The sequence below is a fragment of the Mastigoproctus giganteus genome, chromosome 3 (genome assembly GCF_048544385.1).
Source record: "Mastigoproctus giganteus isolate SK-2022 chromosome 3, ASM4854438v1, whole genome shotgun sequence".
Taxonomy (NCBI): Eukaryota; Metazoa; Arthropoda; class Arachnida; order Uropygi; family Thelyphonidae; genus Mastigoproctus; species Mastigoproctus giganteus.
Window position 1 is genome coordinate 47702788 of NC_143577.1, and position 21200 is coordinate 47723987.

Consider the following 21200-nt stretch of genomic DNA (forward strand, 5'->3'; position numbering starts at 1 on the left):
GAAATTATTTTTCATCAATATATCCTTTCAAATACTATGTCTGTTCTTATGTAAATAGTAGTTGGTGTAAAGCAAAGGAGCTTGATCATTTAAACTCATCTGCTCCACAATCGAAGAAATGTTCTGTTGTACATAATTAATACTCACTTCGGGTACATCATTGTTAGATGGAATGGAATGGTATTGCTGGTTTAAGGGCATGCTAAATCCAACACTTGATTTTCTCTTTGTCTTTTATGCAATCTCGATAGTCTTTGTCATTTTCACACAATCATTGCTACTCCATCTTTATTTTGTTATCAGATACCTGAGCACAATCATTAATAGCCAAACCATCTATGTTAAGTGGACCAATCTCATTCATCCCTTTCCTTCTAGAATTTACAAAAGTAAAGAACTTTTTGCTGTTTTTCTTTGCCAGAGATTTCTCGTAATCTGCCTTCGCCTGCCTAACCTCCTTTGTGACTTGATTACAGATTAGCTTATATCTGCCATAGGCTTCTGTATTGCCTAATAATTTATATGCATCCCCTGCGTTTTTCTTCTCTGCCAAGAGCCACATTAATTCATCTGACATCCATTTAAGCCTAAAGCTTGAACAGTATTTCTTAGTTGGTATGAAAAGCCTAGTAGCTTCCAAGATTAAGTCCCCAAAGGCTTCCCATTTAGAATCCACCATTGGTGACATCATCAGTTGATCCCACTGTATAGAATTTAAAAACTATCTGAGACCACTGCAGTCACCTTTAAGAAAGCAAAAGCCCTCCCCTTTACCTTTGATGGGAGTTACATCTTTAAGTAAATCCCACATCAGTACACTGATACTATCACTCAGTGGTTCCTTTATCTGCAAATTCTTAATGCATGAATAATCACTGCTGATAATCAGATCAAGAGTATTACTCCCTCTGATTGCCTCCAGAACATGTTGCTATAGAAAACAGCCATCCAATAAATCCACAAAAGTCTTGTTAGTGTTCGAGTAACCAACTCACAAGTTCAGTCAATATCTGGAAAGTTAAAATCCCCCATCATAAGACATTCAAATTTACTGGCCCACTATTTCTCTGCACAATTTCTCATTATATCCGTTAGGCCTATAAGACACCCACTCTCATTTTCCCTTTCCCAGTGCTTATGTCACCACACTGACTCAACATTTCACTGTCCACCAATGTCAACTGGATACACTTTCTTAGATTTTATGTTTCTTAACTAACCTCCCTTCCTGTCCTGAATTTGGGAAGTACACATTGTAGGCCCCAAATTCCAATTCTGCACTGCTTATATCTGTGTGACACCATGCCTCTGATATCCCAATGATATCTACCTTTGATGTCTTGATCAGCACTTCAAACTTATTAACTATATACTTCTAGCACTGGTATACATGCAACTGTTGCTACTTTTAGTTACCCTATTGTAGCAGGCACCTCCATAGTCAGGTGGGCAGGAGCAGCAGTGCGTAGCGCACACTCCTTGATTAGACCAGGGTTCGAGCACGTGACCACCAAATACGGAGGATGCGGAAAGGTCAGGGAATGACCACAGCATATCCCCGGAGCAATATGGCCTTAGTTGCTAATGTTCCTAAAAACCAAATAACAAACAAACAAACCTAACGCAGCCCAAGTATTTACCTGTTCCACTATGACTCCCAGCATTCCTGGAAATCCCCAGCACCTTGCTTTCAAGGCTCCTTCTCATAGAAGCACTACAAGAATCACTTTTGCTTCTGCCTGCAACCACTGTTAATCTTTTAGTCTGTGTTTCTTCCCCCCATGAATATGTTAGTTTTTTCCAGAAATCAACTACCCACTGACTAAAGGCAAATTTCTGCACATCTATTCTACAACTGTTTTTCCTCAATTTGAATTTATTCCCCTTCAGGTTCGTAATCTGAGCAAGCGGAAGAATCCCATCAGAATTGAGCCTGCTCAACCCATTTAAAGCCTTATACACCTCAATCAGATCACCTCACAGGTGCCTAAGTCTCCGGCTGTAATTTGCAGAACTCAAGCTTTCTTGGTAAGAGGACCCCTTCATTCCCCCTCACCAATCTTGTTGCCCTTCTCAGTACTTGCTCAAACAACTCTACATCCTTCCTAAAATGAGGCCTCCAGACCAGAACACAGTACTCAAGGCATGGTCTGACCATTGCCTTATACAAAAGGGATAATCACCTCCTTTTCCCTACTAACAAATTCTTGTATATCACTGACAATACCTCATACCATACAGACTATGTTGTTCTGAAACTTATCTGAATCAGGTACTATCTTATTGCATGCAGGCAGATTTTTTATCAAAAGCAACTGTTGGAAATATCAGAGCATATCAGAATGATGTTATGGATCAGATATACCTGGCAATGTTGCATGTTTAAATTACGGATAAGGGTACATTCAAGAAAATGCAACCAACCACCATGCCAAATGTGTGAAGTGTGGCTTGAGGAACATGAAAGATTTCACACTTCTGTCCTAGCCAATCAAATCCCCAGACCTCAAGTCCAACAACCATCTGTTGGATTGACTGCAACTAGAATGCCGTTCATCAGAAAAATCCTCTCTTTACATCACTCCAGGAACTGCATAGTGCACCACCAAGAATTGAGGACAGTTTTGTTACATGAATGGCTCATTATTACTTGTCGTCACTTTTCAACACCTTTTTTGACTCTGCAACATGTGTCAAAGCAGAGAATTCAAGCCAATAGTGGTCTAACATGCTATCAGCTCGTAGTCCTAATAGAATGGCTATGCAGTGTAAATGTAACATATTTATTGAAAACTAATCACAGCATGAAATTAAAAAGTGCTCAAATAAGAAAAGAATTTAAATATCACCACCTTTGAAATATTCACATTAAGTTTTTAATTAACAAAGAATCAATATGATTAGACTTAGTTTGCCAATGCAATAACAGTAATTTCTCTGAAAAGTCTGCTGAATAAGATTTGCAATTTATACATGCAATATTTCTTTAGAATAAATCTAAAATGATTACGAAGACTGCTATTAGAGGCAACAGAATCATTTACCTTATATCCTGCCAAAATGGTGTTGATGTCAAGAAAATGCTCTGAACGGTAATGGTGGCTGACATTCATGCTCCCCATCAAACTATACACAAATTTAATCAGAATCACTTTAGTAATTAAATTTATCAATTACAGTAAACTATATACTTTATGATTATGATTAAGAAATAGTTAATTTATTACTATGGGTATTAAATATTTTAAGTTTTGCAAAGTAATAATCAACAAGAAAAGGATACAAAAATCATTCATTACATGAAAATGCCATGGACACCCTCTGGACATTTTCTTTCTAGTTGATCGATCATCATTTACTTCTGTATTCTATAGTATTTGAATTACACCTAACCCTCGATTTACACGATTTCAGTTTTGCCATGGAGATATTCCATTAAATGTTTATACAGTATGGAAATTAATACTTTGACTTCTGATGTCTCAAGGGACAACAAATATCTCTAAAACATTTACATAGCTGTAAATGTATTAGAGATGTTTGTTAACATTTTGGCACAAAACGCTAGAGGTTTTTCAGAAAAAAAAGAAAAGGAGATATTTTAAACTCAAAACTTTGCACCTGAAATTAAATTTCACTGATGACGTATGCAGAGAATGAAACATTGAACGGGTGGTAGCAGCATTTTATCTTTAATTTTGATAGCATACATTAGATTAAATCATTCCCATTATTTTTTTTTTTTTTGTTTTCTTGTTGTCAATTTTATAATCAAGTAATTTGCATATGATCAATTATTTTGATTATGACTATAATTTGTCTATAACTACAATAAACCCAGAAAAATGGCAGTAATTTCTGATCAGCTGCTGATTGTTGTTGCTCATTAAATTTAGTAATAAAATATTTTTGAATTTTTGCTGGCACTCTGAATTTAAGTATAGTGTTCTTTTTTTATACATTACATAATTCAGCACCTTAATTTTACTCTTATGCAGTGGTACAATGGGAATTTTAAGAAATGGTTATAATTAGCAGACTGATAAAACAAATAATAATTTTCTGCATTAGTTTAAATCAATCATTTGGCGTGTTAATTACTGCATTCATAACTGAATTACTGTATATTGCAGAATACGGTATATTGCTGCATATACCGTATTTCTCCATGTATAAGACGCACCTTAATTTTGGGGCCCGAAATTTGAAAAAAATATATGTATTACATAAAGTTATTGAACTCAAGTTTTATTCATCATAAAATTCATACAACTCCTCATCACTGTCAAAACAAGCCATTTCTGGGCAGAATGTGGCAAAACGTAACCTAATATACCGGTAACAAGTGCGAAACAATGAGCGCAAAGAAAAAAGCGGGAAATTCAAGTAAAAAATCTCCAACCACTGTATAAGACACACCCAGTTTTTAGACCCCAAATTTTTCGAAAAAGGGTGCGTCTTATAAATGGGGAAATACGGGACACGTGCTCTAGATTATTCATTTATTTGCATCTGTTTTTTTTTTTTTTTACATTCTCTGCCCTTTACTACTTGGTTATGCATTAGGACACAATTTGCCATACTTTCATACTAATATTTATGTAATACTTAAACAATGGATCATTATTTAAGTATTACATAATACAGATTACAGATGTTGTTTGTTAATATATATTAATACAGATTAGCATTAGTAGAGGCATATGATGCAAGAAAGCAAGCTTATGCAGCATCAGCCAAAAAAAAAAAAAAAAACACTTCCACTTCACCCCTTCGTTCAAAATACCTGTCCAGCTGAACCTTAAATTTATTTAGGCTATCAACTTCCACAACAAGGGATGGAAGTCTGTTCCACCAACCAACTACCCGCTGGCTAAAGGCAAATTTCCGCACATCTATCCTACATCTGTCTTTCCTCAGATTGTCTTTTTCCTACATCTGTAGATTTTCCTATATCTGTCTTTCCTCAATTTGAATTTATGCCCTCTCAGGTGATTATTCTGAGCAAGAGGCAGTATCCCATCAGCATTGAGCATGCTCAAACCATTCAAGGCTTTGTACACCTCTCTCAGATAACCTTGCCGGTGCCTAGTCTCCAGACACTGTAATTTGCAAAACTTAAGCCTTTGTTCATAAGAGCAACCCTTCGTTCCATTCACTAACCTTGTTGCCCTTCTCTGTACTCGTTCCAGCAGCTCTACATCCTTCTTGAAATGAGGCCTCCAGACCTGTATACAGTACTCAAGGTGCGGCCTGACCATTGCCTTATACAAGGGAATAATCACCTCCCTATCCCTGCTAGAAAAATTCCTGTATATCACTGATAAGACACCATGAGCTACTCTTGCAGCCCATCTGCACTGCTCAGAGAACTTCATATCTGCCTGCCCAATTACCCCCAGGTCCTTTTCATTCTCTACCACTGTCAGTGTAGTACCACAGAGTTGATACGTTGTTCTGGGGTTGCTGTTTCCCATATGTACTACTTTACATTTGTCAGTTAAACTTCATTTGCCACCTCTCAGCCCATCTGCTCAACCTTCCCAGATCCTGTTGCAGCAGCATAGCATCAGTAGCGTCCTTAACAACCCTGCCAACCTTTGTATCATCTGCAAACTTGGACATTAAGCTTGATATGCCATCATCAATATTATTTATAAATACAGAAAACAACAATGGACCCAACACTGAACCCTGAGGGACTCCACTAATAACATTAGTCCACGATGAGCAGTGTCCATTAATTACCATTCTGTCTTCTGCCACTCAACCATCCCTTTATCCATAGCAACAATTTGCCACCAATGCCACACTGCTCCAATTTGTGCAGCAGTCTTCCATGTGCAACAGTATCAAAAGCCTTTCTAAGATCCAAATACAGTGAAACTTCCCTTTAACGGACAGCCATGGGGAACGAAAATCTGTCCGTTAGAGAGAAGTATCCGCTAACAAGAAGTCTGAGGGAGAAAAAAAAAAAAAGAAAGAAAGAAAAATCGTTAAACGTTTAATGTAAAATTAAATTAAAATATACACAGATTTTGCATAATATTTTTGTAAATAATATACACACAATTGTGCTATGCATATTATGACTTTATCTTAAGAAAAATACATACAGTAATCATTTATTTTCTTCTGCACCTTCTTCGGGCTGATAATTTTGTTTTCAATGTTTGTTGGAGTGAAGAAACCATCGAAAGTCCTTCAGTATCTTCTTCAGCAGTGAAAAACATTTTTAAACGATTTGTATGAGCGCTTCTTCAATTTTCATCGGTGGTTCGTCGTTAATATGTTCTTCGACAAAATGACCTCCTTCCATTTCTTCATCCTCATGAGGAACGTCTTGAAAAATATCGATGATAATGTCGTTGATATCTAGAGCACCATCTTCTGTAGTGAGGTTCGAGTCTATATCTTTGTAGCCAGGATCACTTGTAGCGGAAGTATCGTACATTATCAATAGATGTTGAAGTTCTTGTTCTTCTTGGTGCTCGACATTGCTGTTCACAACTTTAATTTTTGCGTTTGAGAAGCCAGACTTTACAAAACAGTTCACAATAGTTTGTTTTCTAATTGCGTTTACTGAAGAGGAAATCCATTGAATCACATCTAGGATGCTTAGTTTCTTTGCAAGGTCACTCGCACATGTTACATTGTTCATGTTTGCAATGAGATGTCTTAAAACAGGTTTTCTGTAGTGAAGTTTAAAATTTTTTATTATCCCTTGATCCAAGGGCTGACACTCTGCAGATGTGTTTGGTGGCAGAAAAACGATTTGAATGTTGGACAATTCAATGTGCGGGTGACATGCACATTATCCATGAAAAGAATAATTTTTCTGTTTTGACGAATCATGTTTTGGTTAAAGTGCCTTATCCATTCGCTCATGATATCTTGTGTCATCCACGCTTTTTTATTAGACTTCCAGTCAACATTCAAAAGATTCAACTTTTTGCCCTTGAAAAATGCAGATTTTGTGGTTTTCCTATAAAAAGAGGTTGTTCAAAGTCTCCCAGCATATTTGTACACAATAGTACAGTCAAGTGTTCCTTAGAAATTTTTCCGCCCTGGCACTTTTCATTTTTTAGACTCATTGTTTTTTCAGGAAGAGCTTTAAAAAACAACCCTGTTTCGTCACAGTTGTAAATATCCTTAGCTTCAAAATCACGACATAAATCTTCCAATTTGACGGTCCACTCTGTTACAACCCCAGTATCAACAGATCCACCTTCACCACTTACGGTTTTCCAAGAAATTTTATGCCGAGTTTTGAACTTGTCTAGCCATCCCACAGAAGCTTTGAACTCATTTAATCCCATAGATTTCGCAACCTCCAAAGCCTTTTCCCTAATAATAGGCCCATTAATGGGAATTTTTTTAGCACGTGTGCAACAAATTTGAAGTCCAACAGTTTTCGGGAATGATTTTTGAACCTGATCATTTCCGTGTTGCCAAAATTGTTTGAGCAGTTCATTTTTTTTTCTTTAGGATGTCGCTTACCTGCGTCTCCCCGATTTTGAATTTTGCAGCAAGATTGCGAACACTATTTTTTTGCCGATCATACGCATTAATGAGTTATACTTTATCTTTTAAAGTTAAATGTTTATGAGAAGACATTGTGCACTTCACATGACACTGAACAAAACTCAAACGACAAAAGGCCGACAAAATCCTCCCCCTGCACACACCGAATTCATCAGAAGTTTTACACGTGCCTTAAAAAATTCTTGAAAAAGGGTTTAGAACCGCGACGTAAACCTTGATAAAATTCAGAGAATCGGAAATAGAAAATAAACACACGATTAAGGCAATACGTGGAAGAAACGTTCCTAGAAAAAGGGCCGTGAGCTCGCCCGTTGTCCGTCATTGGGAGATCAAATTAAGTGCTAATCTAAACGAAACAGTGCAGATTGCCTGTCTGCGTCCGTTACAGAGAATGTCCGCTAGACAGAAGCTGAAAACACGTTAAAACCAATAGAGGAGAGTTGGGGAATTTGAAAATGTCCGCTGTAGAGAGATGTCCGTTAAAGAGAGGTGTCCGTTAGGAGAAGTTTCACTGTATATAATATCAAAGTTATTCCCTGCATCCAATTCTTTTGTGACTACATCACAGTATCCAATCAAATTGGTCAGGCAAGACCTTCCCTTAACAAAACCATGCTGTGTCTGAGCTATTACTGAATTCTTGTCAAGATGATCCTGCAGTGCTTCCATTAATTTTCCTGGAACAGAAGTTAAACGAACAGGTCTATAATTACTTGTGTCAGCCTTTGATCCTCCTTTGTGAATTGGGGTTACATTTGCACATCTCCAGTCTGTGGTACCTCCCCTGAGTCCAAGGAAGCTCTCATAATTATGGCTAACGGATTGCTTACTTCCTTTCCTGCCTCCTTTAATATAACTGGATAGATCCCATCCACCCCAGGTGCCTTTCTTGTATTTATCTTCAACAATTTCTCCTCCACTTTACTCTCAGTTATTACAAGATCATCTAGCTCACTGCCAGTGTTTACTTCATCTATGGCATTCCCCTTCTGAATAACTCCTCATGTGTGAATGTAGATGCAAAATATTGATTTAGTTTGTTAGCTACCTGAGCAGGATCATCAACAGTTGAACCATCGATATCAAGTGTACCAATCTGATTCATCCCCTTCCTTCTAGAGTTTACATAAGTAAAGAACTCCTTGCTGTTTTTCTTTGCATCCCTTGCCAAAGATTTCTCGTAATCTGACTTCGCCTACCTAACCTCCTTTGTAACTTGGTTACAGATCAACTTATATCTATCATAGGCTTCTGTGTCACATGTTAATTTATATGTATCCCACGCATTTTTCTTCTCTGCCATATGTCTCATTAGTTCATCTGACACCCATTTTACTAGGTGGTAGATGACTCTCATCAACCGGTGAAATACCACCACTTGCTTATTGGAGGCTTGAAGTGGTGCAACCCAAGTTTAGTCTCTAGAGCTAAGTTCCGGTCAACCCTTCCCTTTCTCTTCCATCATGCAGTATGATTGATGACTTTTGAGTTATGATGAACGTTGTGGCGAGATCCAATATTCCTTACATTTCGAGGGTACAGCTCTAAAACGTGTTCGCAGACTGGACCGAACCTATTGGTAACTCTCTAGGAGGCTTCCGGATCAGCTAGTGTATAATCTTGCTACCTCTGCTCTGCCAGATAGTGACTGGAGGGAGTCCAAGTAGTGTGTATGCGGGGAGCATTGTCGAGGCCATGTTATGTCAAGGATCTGGGTATATTCTTACCACGTGTACGCCATATCCAAAAATTTCATTACTTCATACAGCATGTCCCACCCACTTTTTCTTACTATTGAATACACCATGAATTGTCAAACTAATAGAGCAAGCTTATCTGCGAAAAAAACTAAACCTCCCAAGCACTTCCTAATTCTTTTCACAAATATACGTAGTCACAATTCTAATCTCAACGATGTCCATTTCCACTTGCAGTCTGCCAAACCCCATGTACTTTTTCTGACAGAATCTCAGTTATAGGTTGATTCAACTACTGCTCATCTCAGATGCCCAAATTATTCGCTGTACGATTCCTTTCGCCTCAAAGGTGGTACTTGTGCATATGTCCGTTCTGATATTCCCTGTCAGAGACTTGGCAATTTGGAATCTCCTCTCTTTGATCTTCTCTGGCTTAAAATCTCTACCTTATTGTGTCAAATTCATCTGTTGTCTCTACTCCCACATTCTCCCAACTCCACTAATCACTTGGAGCTCTTTGACTTCCTCTCTTTGCAACAATGCTCGGCTACCATTAGGGCAAGAAGCAAGTTTTCTACTCTTAGCCTGTTCAAACTCTAGTTTGGACTGATTAATAACTGCTTTACAATTGTTGCGAGCATTCTGGTCTCTTGCCAAAGCTATTGGCCACAACATTTGCCCATCTCTGCTCCCACCTCTGTCCAAACCAGATGGTTCCGTTGTGACTACAGCCAAGGATAAAGCTGACCTGCTAGCATCCTATTTTTCTTCCAGCTCATGTATTAATGATCTTGGTAAAACACCTCCCACCATTCCCAACACGCTCCATTCAATGCCTCCTGTGGTCTTCCGCCAAAAGTATATCAGAAGAATTTTGAATCTTGATGCTAAGAAAGCTCCAGGTCCTGATGGTATTTCTCCACTTGTTCTCAAAACCTGTGCTCCTGAACTTACTCCTATTCTTTGCCGCCTTTTTTCACTTTCTTATTCCAAAGGTGTTTTTCCTTCTGCTTGGAAATTTGCTCATATCCAGCCAGTTCCTAAAAAGGGTGACAAATCCCTCCCATCCAATTATCGTCCCATTGCAATTACTTCTACTCTTTCTAAAGTAATGGAGAAATCAATTAACCGGCAACTCATAAACTACCTAGAAACCTTCTGTCTGATCAACGATCGCCAGTATGGATTCCGTCAGTGTCAATCCACTGGTAATATACTGGCTTATGTTACCCATTTATGGACTAATTCAATGGAAAAGCTCAGTGAAACACAAGTAATTGCTCCTGACATCTCAAAGGCTTTTGATCGTGTTTGGCATAAAGGTCTTCTAAACAAGCTTCCATCTTATGGTTTGCCAACTGTTTTTAGTAATTGGTTATCCAGTTTTTTCTTTGATCGCTCACAGAGGGTGATGGTAGATGGCTCTGTCTTCTAACTTCTCCACTAATGCTGGTATCTCCCAAGGTTCAGTTCTTTCCCCCACTTTTTTCCTCTTGTATATTAATGACCTTCCATTGACTGGCAATCCTATCCATAGTTTTGCTGATGATAGAACATTGCATTCCACTTTCCATTTTGAGAAACCTTGTCCTGCTCAATCAGCTTCAACTTCTCAAAAATCTGCTACCAATTTCTTACATGCCAATCTTCAGGTAATTCTCCAGTGGGGCAAAGACAACTTAGTTGATTTCAACCTTTCTAAAACTCAGTCTTGTTTTATATCTCGCAAAAAGGATTCTTCTACTCCTATGCTTATCTTAAGGGACACTCCGATTTCTAGGCAAAATTATATATCTCTTTTGGGGATTACCCTGACTTCTAATCTCTCTTGGCACAAGCACATTACAAATATTGCTTCCTCTGCATCTAAAAAACTTGGTTTTCTCTTTCGCTCTCGGCGTTACTTTTCTTCCAAACAGCTGCGCACTCTGTATAAATCGTAAATCCGCCCTGCCATGGAATATTGTTCTCACATCTGGGGTGGTGCCCCCAAAACCTCTCTCAGGCTTCTTGATTCCATTCAGAAGAGGGCAGTTAGGTTAATTAATGATTCATCTCTAACAGAGTCTCTCCACTTGCTTTCTCATAGACAGACCGTTTATGCTGCATTCCTCTTCTACAGATACTTCCATGGGCACTGTTCTTCTGAATTGGCTTCTATAATTCCCGCTCTCTCTTTCGAAACAGTCCAAACATGTGCCGCCACCAGCCGACATCGATTTACTGTCCAACTTCAAACCCACAGAACCAACTTTTCATCTTCCTCATTTATTCATTCAACTGCCGTTTTCTGAAACATCCTTCCTTCATACGTATTTCCTGAAAATTAAAATCTACAGAAGTTCAAATCCAATGTCTACAAATATCTTATTTCGTCTTCTCAACCTCCAACCCAAGCACGGTACTAAGTACTATAGGTTCTAATACCTCTCGTGTTTAGGGTACACATAAAAAAAAAAAAAAAAAATTTAGGGCTGAACCTTGAACAATATTTCTTAGTTGGTATGTAAAGCCTAGTAGCTTCCAAGATAAGTTCTTTGAATGCTTCCCATTTTGAGTTTGCTGTTGGTAACATCATCAGTTGGTCCCACCATATAGAATTTAAATACTGTCTCAGACCATCATAGTCGTCTTTACGAAAGCAATAACCCTTCCCTTTACCCCTAATGGTAGTTACCTCCTTGAGTAAATCCTACTTCAGCACACTGTGATCACTGCCACCTAGTGGTTCCTGTATCTGCAAATTCTTAATGCATGAAGAATCACTACTGATAATCAAATCAAGAGTATTGCTCTCTCTAGTTGCCTCCCGAACATGCTGATTTAGAAAACAATCATCCAATAAATCGACAAAAGCCTTGCTAGTGTGTGTGTGTGTGTGTGTGTGTGTGTGTGTGACCAACCCACAAATTCCAGTCAATATCCGAGAAATTAAAATCCCTCATTATAAGACTCTCTGATTTACTGGCCCACTATTTCCCTGTACAGTTTTTTATTATACTCATCAGAGTCATTAGGCCTATAGCACACTCCTACTCTCAATTTTGATCTCCCAATGCTTATGTCACACCAAACTGACTTGACACTGCACTGTCCAGCGATGTCGACTGGCTTAACTTCCTTGGATTTTGTGTTTTTTAACTAATAGCATAACCCCTCCTCCCTTCCTATCCTGTTTATCCTTTCTGTAGACGTTGTACTCCCCAAATTCCAGTTCTGCATTACTTATATGTAATTACTTGTACTTATATATGTAATTACTTATTAAACAAATAATTACTTATATATGTAATTATGTGTTTACTTGTACCGCAATGACTCCCAGCGGTGTCTGAAATATCCTGCATCTTGTTTTTCAGGCTGTTGCTCATTCCAATAGAAGCAGTGCAAGAATCACTTTCACCTCTGCTAGTGGCTACTGTTAATCTATTAGTCCTTGTTTCCCCCCAATCTAGCAGTTTTCCGACCCACCTAACACTGCCTCGATAGCATCAGCAAATATTCTTGCACCCTTTCTATTTAAGTGTATCCCATCCCTGTAGAAGCAATCTCTCCTGTTAACAAGTACAGACCAGGCTGAAAAAAATTCTACCCCTTGAACCTTGCACAATCTTTCCAGGGCCGAATTGATCGACAGGGCTCTCATCATATACTCCCTCCTGTCATGTCTGGGCAGAATTGCAGACGCTTTCAAATTCAACCCTAATTCACAGCTTCTTTCCAACGTAATACAGATTAATACAGATGTTGTTTGTTTGTTATTAGGAGCATTAGCAACTAAGACCATATTGCTCCAGGGATATGCAGTGGTCATTCCCTGACATTTCCGCATCCTCCGTATTTGGTGGTCACGGGCTCGAACCCTGGTCTAATCAAGAAGTGTGTGCTATGCACTGCTGCTTCTGCCCACCTGGCTATGGAGGCACCCATTAATACAGAGAAACACTGCCTGTACTGAAGTGATATTGTTACTGGTGCATATTTACTAGGGTTGGCATTTCTCCCACAAAAAAAGTCCTATCTCTGCTACCAACTTCAGTTATATGGGCAAAGGACAATACCCTTGGTAACTAATAACCAAAAATATTCTGCACATGTTGGGAGTTTAGGTTTGGAGATTAGTGGTCATGGCAAGTGACTAAAGTCTTCTATATGTTTAGTATGTTTAATATTTCACATATTGAAGTAGCCATCTTCATTTGGAGAAAAATCAAATCACTCTCAAGATACAGGCCATTTGTATGTGAAATGCATATCTATCAACTTTCTTGCATTTATGACACTATCTGTTTCTATTAGATAGCATAGTATTGACGTTTAATTAATTTAATTTATTGATTTTATTAATTTAAAGTATCATGCCCCAAACTAGAGCAGCAAAGCAACGGGCACAAAGTGGCAGGAGTGCTGTGACTCGGGGGAGAACTGAGGGGGGCGATTCTCCAACGCATCACAGCCTAAAAAAATGTGCAACTGGTGAAATGTTTGCTGAACTCTAGAACGGAACATGACATTGCCATGGGGGGGGGATGTCTTTGTGTGTGCGCGATGTAAGGAGTGTAAGGAAATCAGGCGACAACTCAGCGTTGTTATGGGCCTATATGAGAGTTTGAAGGACAGGGTGGATGCCCTCCAAAGATCTAAATTGAGGGGCCCATCAGTCTCTCAGCTGCCCACATCAATGCCAGAGCTTGCACTTGGTCATCACGCAACACAGCGGCAACCCCCAAGGCAGAATGCGCTGGTCCCTCAGGAACTAGTAGTTGTTGGTGACTCTATTGTCAGGGAAACAGGAAACATGCTTTGTAAAAAGGATAGATGGAACAGGACCAGGGTATGTCTGCCAGGGGCAAAGGTTGATGACGTTGTAGAGTGGATATCATCTTTTAAGGGCACAAAAGGTGATATAGTTGTACACATTGGCACTAATGATATGAGGAGTAGGAGACCGGCAGAATTACTTAACAAGAACAGGTCACTGTTGAACAAAAGCCAAGAATTAGGGTTGAATTTGAAAGTGTCTGCAATTCTGCCCAGACACGATAGAAGGGAGTATATGATGAGAGCCTTTTCAATCAATTCGGCCCTGGAAAGAATGTGCAAGGCTCAAGTGGTAGAATTTTTTTCAGCCTGGACTGTACTTGTTAACAGGAGAGACTGCTTCTATAGGGATGGGATACACTTAAATAGAAAGGGTGCAAGAATATTTGCTGATACTATCGAGGCAGTGTTAGGTGGGTCGAAAAACTGACAGCTTGGGGGGGATACAAGGACTAATAGTTTAACAGTAGCCGTAGGCAGAGGTGAAGGTGATTCTTGCACAACTTCTATTAGAATAAGTAGCGACCTGGAACGTGGAGTGTTAGGGGTTTCAGGTTTGGTTTGGTTTGTTTAGATTTTATTGGCGCATTAGCATCTAAGGCTATAATGCGCCAAGACCAGGTAATATATAAAAATTTAAACATTTATCCTTTCAGTGACCTAAGTAATTAGGTCACCATGTCCAGATATATAATAAAAGCTTACCAGTAAAAGAAATAACAATAACGTATAAATTTTAAATACGTGTAAAAACCTTTATTGATTTAAAAAAGCTAAAAACAGCAGACACATTGTCATTGTCAGATAAAATCTGACTGAGTGTATAGGTCTCAGTCAGATGGTTAAAAGCGGTAAAACGGATATTGCTAAAATCTGGACAGTCAATTAAAAGGTGTCTGATAGTTAAAACTATGCCACAGGACACACACATAGGAGGGTCATCAGCCCTCAGCAAAAACGAATGAATCAAATGACTGTGTCCTATGCGGGTCCGGGCAAGAACAACTTCCTCCTTACGATTCCTGCGCAGACTAGACTGCCACGATTCAATTACAGGCTTTATACGATATAATTTATTCGCAGTCTGTCTATTCCACGAATCCTGCCATTGGGAATGTATCTTTTGATGTACTATTAGCCTGTAGTCTGTATAGGGGACTAACAGGCAGCGGTTATTATTGGGAATTGCTGATTTGGCTGCGGCGTCAGCCAAATCATTTCCCCTAATCCCAATGTGGCTGGGAATCCAGCAGAAGCGGATATCATATTCACGTTCATGGAGAACGTGAATCTTCTGCTGAATGTTAGACAGAACTGGATGAGGATTATATCTCACAGATATTAAAGCCTGTAACATGCTAAGAGAGTCGGAATATAAAATGAACCGTTGGAATTGGCATTCACTAATGTGATCCAAGGCTAACTCTACAGCGTGCAGCTCTGCAGTAAATATGCTGCATTCAGAGGGAATCTGCTCTGATATAGTGCTGTCTGTAAAGACAGCAGCAGATCCCACATATGATTCTGACTTCGAACCGTCTGTGTAGACTGGTGCGAAGTCGGAATATTCAGTTCGGTGTGCTGAATGAAGCTGCAGGTAGACACATGATGGAATGTCCGACTTTCCCCAGTTTCTAAGCGACAAGTCGCATGCCGCGACACGAGCATGCCAGGGTGGAAAGGGTTGCTTTGATGTTTGGGCAACCTTGTCTACCTTGATATTAAGTTCTTTGAGTAGCTCTTGGAAACGAATGCCAAAAGGACGATTGGCAGTCTTTCGAGTATTGTATAAATTTTCCCATTGTGGCTCAAAAACGAATGGCCACGTAGGATGGTCTGGCAGGGATTTCAGTTTTAAAGCATAATTTAAAGACAACTGCTTACGTCGAAGCGATAACGGTGGTTCGTTTGCTTCGACGTATAAGCTCTGGACAGGAGATGTGCGATATGCTCCAGTAGCAATACGTAGGGCCTGATGATGGACGGGGTCCAGCCATCGCAGGACACTGTCTCTGGCTGAGGAATATACCTGGGACCCATAATCTACTTTGGATCGCACAAGTGCACGGTAAAGCCGAAGAAGGGTGCATCTGTCTGCTCCCCAAGATGTAGAGGAGAGCGAGCGGAGAATATTAAGCCCGCGTGTGCACTTTGTGCGGAGTTGACAAATATGATCCAAGAAGGTCAGTTTTTTTTATCGAATATGAGTCCCAAGAATTTTGTGTTCGCTGCTACTGGAATAGCATTTTGTCCAAGCCTTATTTCAGGTTCAGGATGAAGATTACGCTTGCGACAAAAGTGTACACAAACGGTCTTCTCCGCTGAGAACCTGAAGCCATTAACAAGTGCCCAGGAATTAAGACGATCAATGGCTTTCTGCAGTTGTCTTTCAATAACCCTCATGTTGCATGACTGACAAAATATGCTAAAGTCATCAACATAGAGGGCACTGTTTACAGTTGGAGGAAGTTGTTCTATGATGGAATTTATTTTGATGGCGAAAAGCGTGACACTTAATACTGATGCTTGTGGTACTCCCTCCTCTTGGCTGAAGGAACGAGAGAGTGAGGATCCCACACGTACTTGGAAAGATCGACTGGCTAAAAAGTTTTTAATAAAAATGGGGAGTTGCCCTCTAAGACCAAGGCTATGCAGATCTTTTAAAATGCCAAATCTCCAAGTTGTCTCATACGCTTTCTCCATGTCAAAGAACACCGACACCAAGTGTTCGCGTTTTAGGAAAGCATCCCGGATGGATGTTTCCAATCTAATAAGATGGTCCAAAGTGGACCGGTTCCTTCGGAAGCCGCACTGGATGTTGGAGAGAAGGTCATTTGATTCTAAGTACCATATTAAACGAGAATTAACCATTCTCTCCAGGATTTTGCACAGACAGCTAGTCAGAGCAATAGGACGATAATTGGTGGTGACTTTTGGATCCTTTCCTGGCTTAGGAAAAGCAAGGACGATTGCCTTCTGCCAGGAGTCTGGAAACTGCCCTTCAATAAAGATTCTGTTATATAGAAGGAGCAGATAATCCATAGATTTTGGTGAAAGACGTTTAATCATTTCATAATGGATGCCATCTGGTCCAACAGCACTTGCATTAGAAAGAGTGAGGGCTCTCTTCAGTTCCTGCATAGTGAATGCCCCGTTGTAGGGATAGAGGCCCTTGGACTTGAAATTAAGTGCCTGCTTTTCGATTTTATGTTTCAGGACCAGGAACTCTGGGGAATACGAAGATGTTCCGGAGATGTTAGAGAATGTTTCCCCAAGAGCATTGGCTATTGCAGTTGGATCTGCAATAGCGCATCCATTATAATCTAGGATTGAAGAAGGGTGGGATGTATATTTTCCCTTCATTTTCCGGATTTTATCCCAGACTACCTTAGAATTGGTAGCCTGGTTAATAGATGACGTAAAACGGATCCAGGATTCCTTTTGACTCTGACGGCGAATGTAGCGTGCTTTTGCTCGTGCACGCTTGAAGGCTATTAGATTAACAGTGGTAGGATATCGACGGATTATCCCCCAAGCTTTGTCTTGAGCTTTTTTGCTGCTGTGCATTGTGAATTCCACCAAGGATTGGGAAATGGTGGAAACCGGGCAGATGTTTTTGGAACAGCATTCGCAGCTGCTTGGACAATGATTTCTGTGATGTACATTACTGCGTCGTTGATAGGCTCCTGACTGACTGTACTGGGGTCAAAATTTGCCTGATGTTGGAAGGCATTCCAGTCAGCCTGATCAAACTTCCACCGTGGTAACCTAAAAGGAAGACATTTTCTCCCACTGTGTAACAACGTTATCACAGGGAAGTGATCACTTCCGTATGGATTCTCCTCCACTTCCCAAGTGAGTGAAGGGAGTAGAGAAGGGGAGCAGATAGAGAGATCAATGGCAGAAAAAGTACGGGTAGGCATGTGGAAGAAGGCGTTTGTTCCAGTATTTACAAGGGAAAGGGCATTGTCATTGAGCATACGCTCTATGACCCGTCCCCTTCCAGTGATGTTAGCACTACCCCACAGGGTGTTATGTCCATTAAAATCCCCAAGAAGTAAGAAAGGGGGAGGCAACTGCGTTACAAGATCATCAAGGTCTTCCTGGGAGATGTCAGTCCCAGGTGGCAAATAAATAGAGCAGACCGTTAATAGAAATCCCACTGTAAGGCGAATTGCAACAGCCTCTATGCTGGTTGTAATTAGCAAGGGCTGAACTGGGGTCTGATTATTCACAAGGATAGCCACTCCTCCATGAGCAGGACCATCCGCAATTCTATCCTTACGAAAGATTGTGATGTTATGCATGGTGGGATCATCATTTGCCTTTAGATATGTCTCCTGCAAGCAAAAGCAAACTGGCTCGTGCTTTTGCAGGAGGGCCATGATGTCATCTGTATTTCGCCGGAATCCACAACAATTCCATTGTAGGAATTTAGCCATTATTTTGGCTTGGTGGGTCCATCAGGCGGCTTCCGAGGTGCTGAGGGCTTACTTTTTTCAGTCTTGGCTTTATCTTTTTTGGGGAAGAATGGACGCTGTCCCGTGTCCATTTCTTCCTCCGCAAAGAGTTCCAAGACTGATTCATCCTGTACCTCCTTGTTCTCTACATCCATTCTTTCTGTTGTTACTTGAGGCTCTTTACCACTTGGTTTTGGTAGTGGTGGAGCACTAGGAGGTACGGATATAGGAGTGGCAACTGACTGTGTTTTTTTGGTGGGCTTTTGAGAACTCAATAAATAGCGTGCAATCGGGGTGAATGACTCTCTAGGTGGTATAGTCATCTCGGTTTGTGCCCCGATAGTGCACTTAGCAGAAACCTTCTGGGCATATGAAGGTTTCCCGCTATTTACTGGTTGGATACGTTTTCTGGCCTCTAGGTAGGAGATATTCAGCTCTGTTTTCAGTTTTTGTATTTCTTTTTCATCCTTCCACCGCTGGCATGCTCTAGAGTAGGCGGGATGCTCTTCTTGGCAATTGACACAGGTAGGTTTTGGAGCTGAGCATTCCTTGCTCTCGTGGTCTTTTGCACCACATCGAGCTCAGGCAGGGTTACCACGACAAGATGTTTGTGAGTGGCCGTATTTTTGGCATCTAAAACACCGCAGTGGGTTTGGGATATAAATCCTCACTGGGCAGTTTAGATAGCCTGCCTTGATGGAACTTGGAGGCCATGGGGTGTTAAACGTTAGGATGAGAACTCGGGTAGGGACGATATTCCCATCCTTTCTCATTGATATTCTTTTGACAGCTGTCACTCCTTGTTCTTTTAATTCAGAGCAGATCTCTTCTTCAGAAACATGAAGAAGGTCCCACTCTGATATGACACCACGTGAAGAATTTAGTTTTGTGAGGGGTTACGATGATAGGTATTCCCCCTATGGATGTAGACTTTATGATTTTTTCCGCTTGCTTGGTGGTAGAAGCTTCGACCAAAAGGTCGCCAGAACGCAGTCTTTTTACAGTTTTAGGTGAACCTGCCAACCCTTCTAATCCTTTCTGGATAAAGAAGGGTGACATCTTCCCAATGGACTGTTCTCTGGTGGAATGGAGAATGAGGAAAAGCGGTGTCACTGATGATGATGGTGTATCCTCAGTCCTGGCTCTTTTTGCAGAGGTGTTTTCTGCATCTTCATTTCGATTAGGTAGGGGCCCTTGTTGGGGCCCCAGAAGAAAGGGGATTTAAATTACTCATATGAGTAAAGAGAAAATGTCTGATGCCTAGGTACCTCACCCACCACGGAGCCCTACGAGGGGACGCCCACTCGTGAACTAGCAGGTACTGCGTACACGAATGGGACGCCGAGTTCGCTTAGAACACCATACCCACGTTACCAATAAGTCTTTATCCCGTCCCAGGACCATAGGGAGGGAGACTTATTGGAACGCAGTTGACCCTAGCAGTATAGAACCACCCGCCGATTGATCCCAGTCGAGCCGGTCCGGGACCACCCGTCTCGTCGAAGCAGGGGCCAAAGTGGTGTATTAAGGCTGGGCCCCTCAACCACCAGGATCCCCCTTTCCGCTTCCATGGGTCGCGGCGCACGGCTGCACACGCCAGATTCCAATGTTGTAACCCTGGAACCAAGGTATGGGCGTTGGATCCCAGTGATGCTAATCTGGAAAACCAGCAGCATCACTGGGAGGTCCCCTCACCACGTACAGGTGCCCACGTCGAGGGGGGGGGTTTCAGGGACGGATGGCAGTCATCCTGAAATAGGTGGGTATATGGGATGTGTTAGGGTAACTAAGAATAGGAGTAGGAGCACGTATGCTTGCATGTATACCAATGCTAGAAGTATAGTAAATAAATTTGATGAATTTGAAGTGTTGGTCATCAAAGGCGGATATTGTTGAGATAGCAGAGACGTGGTGTCACACAGATATAAGGAATGCTGAACTGGAATTTGGGGAGTACAATGTGTACAGAAAGGATAGACAGGATAGGAAGGGAGGAGGTGTTATGCTGTTAATAAAGAAAAACATAAAATCAAAAGAAGTGCATCCAGTTGATATAGATGAACAGTGCACTGTTGAGTCAGTTTGGTGTGACATAAGCACTGTGAAAGCAAAAATAAGAGTAGGTGTGTTTTATAGGCCTAATGACTCGAATGAGTACAGTGAACAATTGTACAGAGAAATAGAGTGGGCTAGTCTTATAATCGGAATGTCTTATAATGGGGGATTTTAACTTCCCAGATATTGACTGGAACTTGTGGGTTGGTCACTCACACACTAGTCAGACTTTTGTGGATTTATTGGATGATTGTTTTCTGCAGCAGCATGTTCGAGAGGCAACCAGAGAAAGTAATACTCTTGATCTGGTTATCAGCAGTAATCATTCGTGTATTAAGAATTTGCAGATAAAGGAACCACTAGGTGGCAGTGATCACAGTGTACTGATGTGGGATTTACTTAAAGATTTAATTACCATTGGGTAAAGGATAGGATTTTTGCTTCTGTAAAGATGAGTACAGTGCTCTCTGACAGTTTTTAAATTCTGTACAGTGGGATCAACTGACGATGTTACCAACAGTAAATTCTAAGTGGGAAGCATTCAAGGAATTAATCGTGGAAGCTACTAAAAGTTTCATACTTATTAAAAAAAAAATATTGTTCAAGGTTTAGGCCTAAATGG

General features: G+C 40.6%; 1 protein-coding gene across 2 annotated transcripts in view; it reads right to left on the reverse strand.

Annotated features, from left to right (window-relative positions):
• LOC150087935 (F-box only protein 3-like) overlaps positions 1-21200 on the reverse strand; it is a 210560-nt gene that overhangs the window by 95365 nt on the left and 93995 nt on the right. For both annotated transcript variants that reach the window (XM_090369278.1, XM_090369277.1), the window contains exon 5: positions 3045-3126. In XM_090369278.1, coding sequence (XP_090225404.1) covers positions 3045-3126 — 82 coding nt within the window. The remainder of the gene's footprint in view (positions 1-3044; positions 3127-21200) is intronic.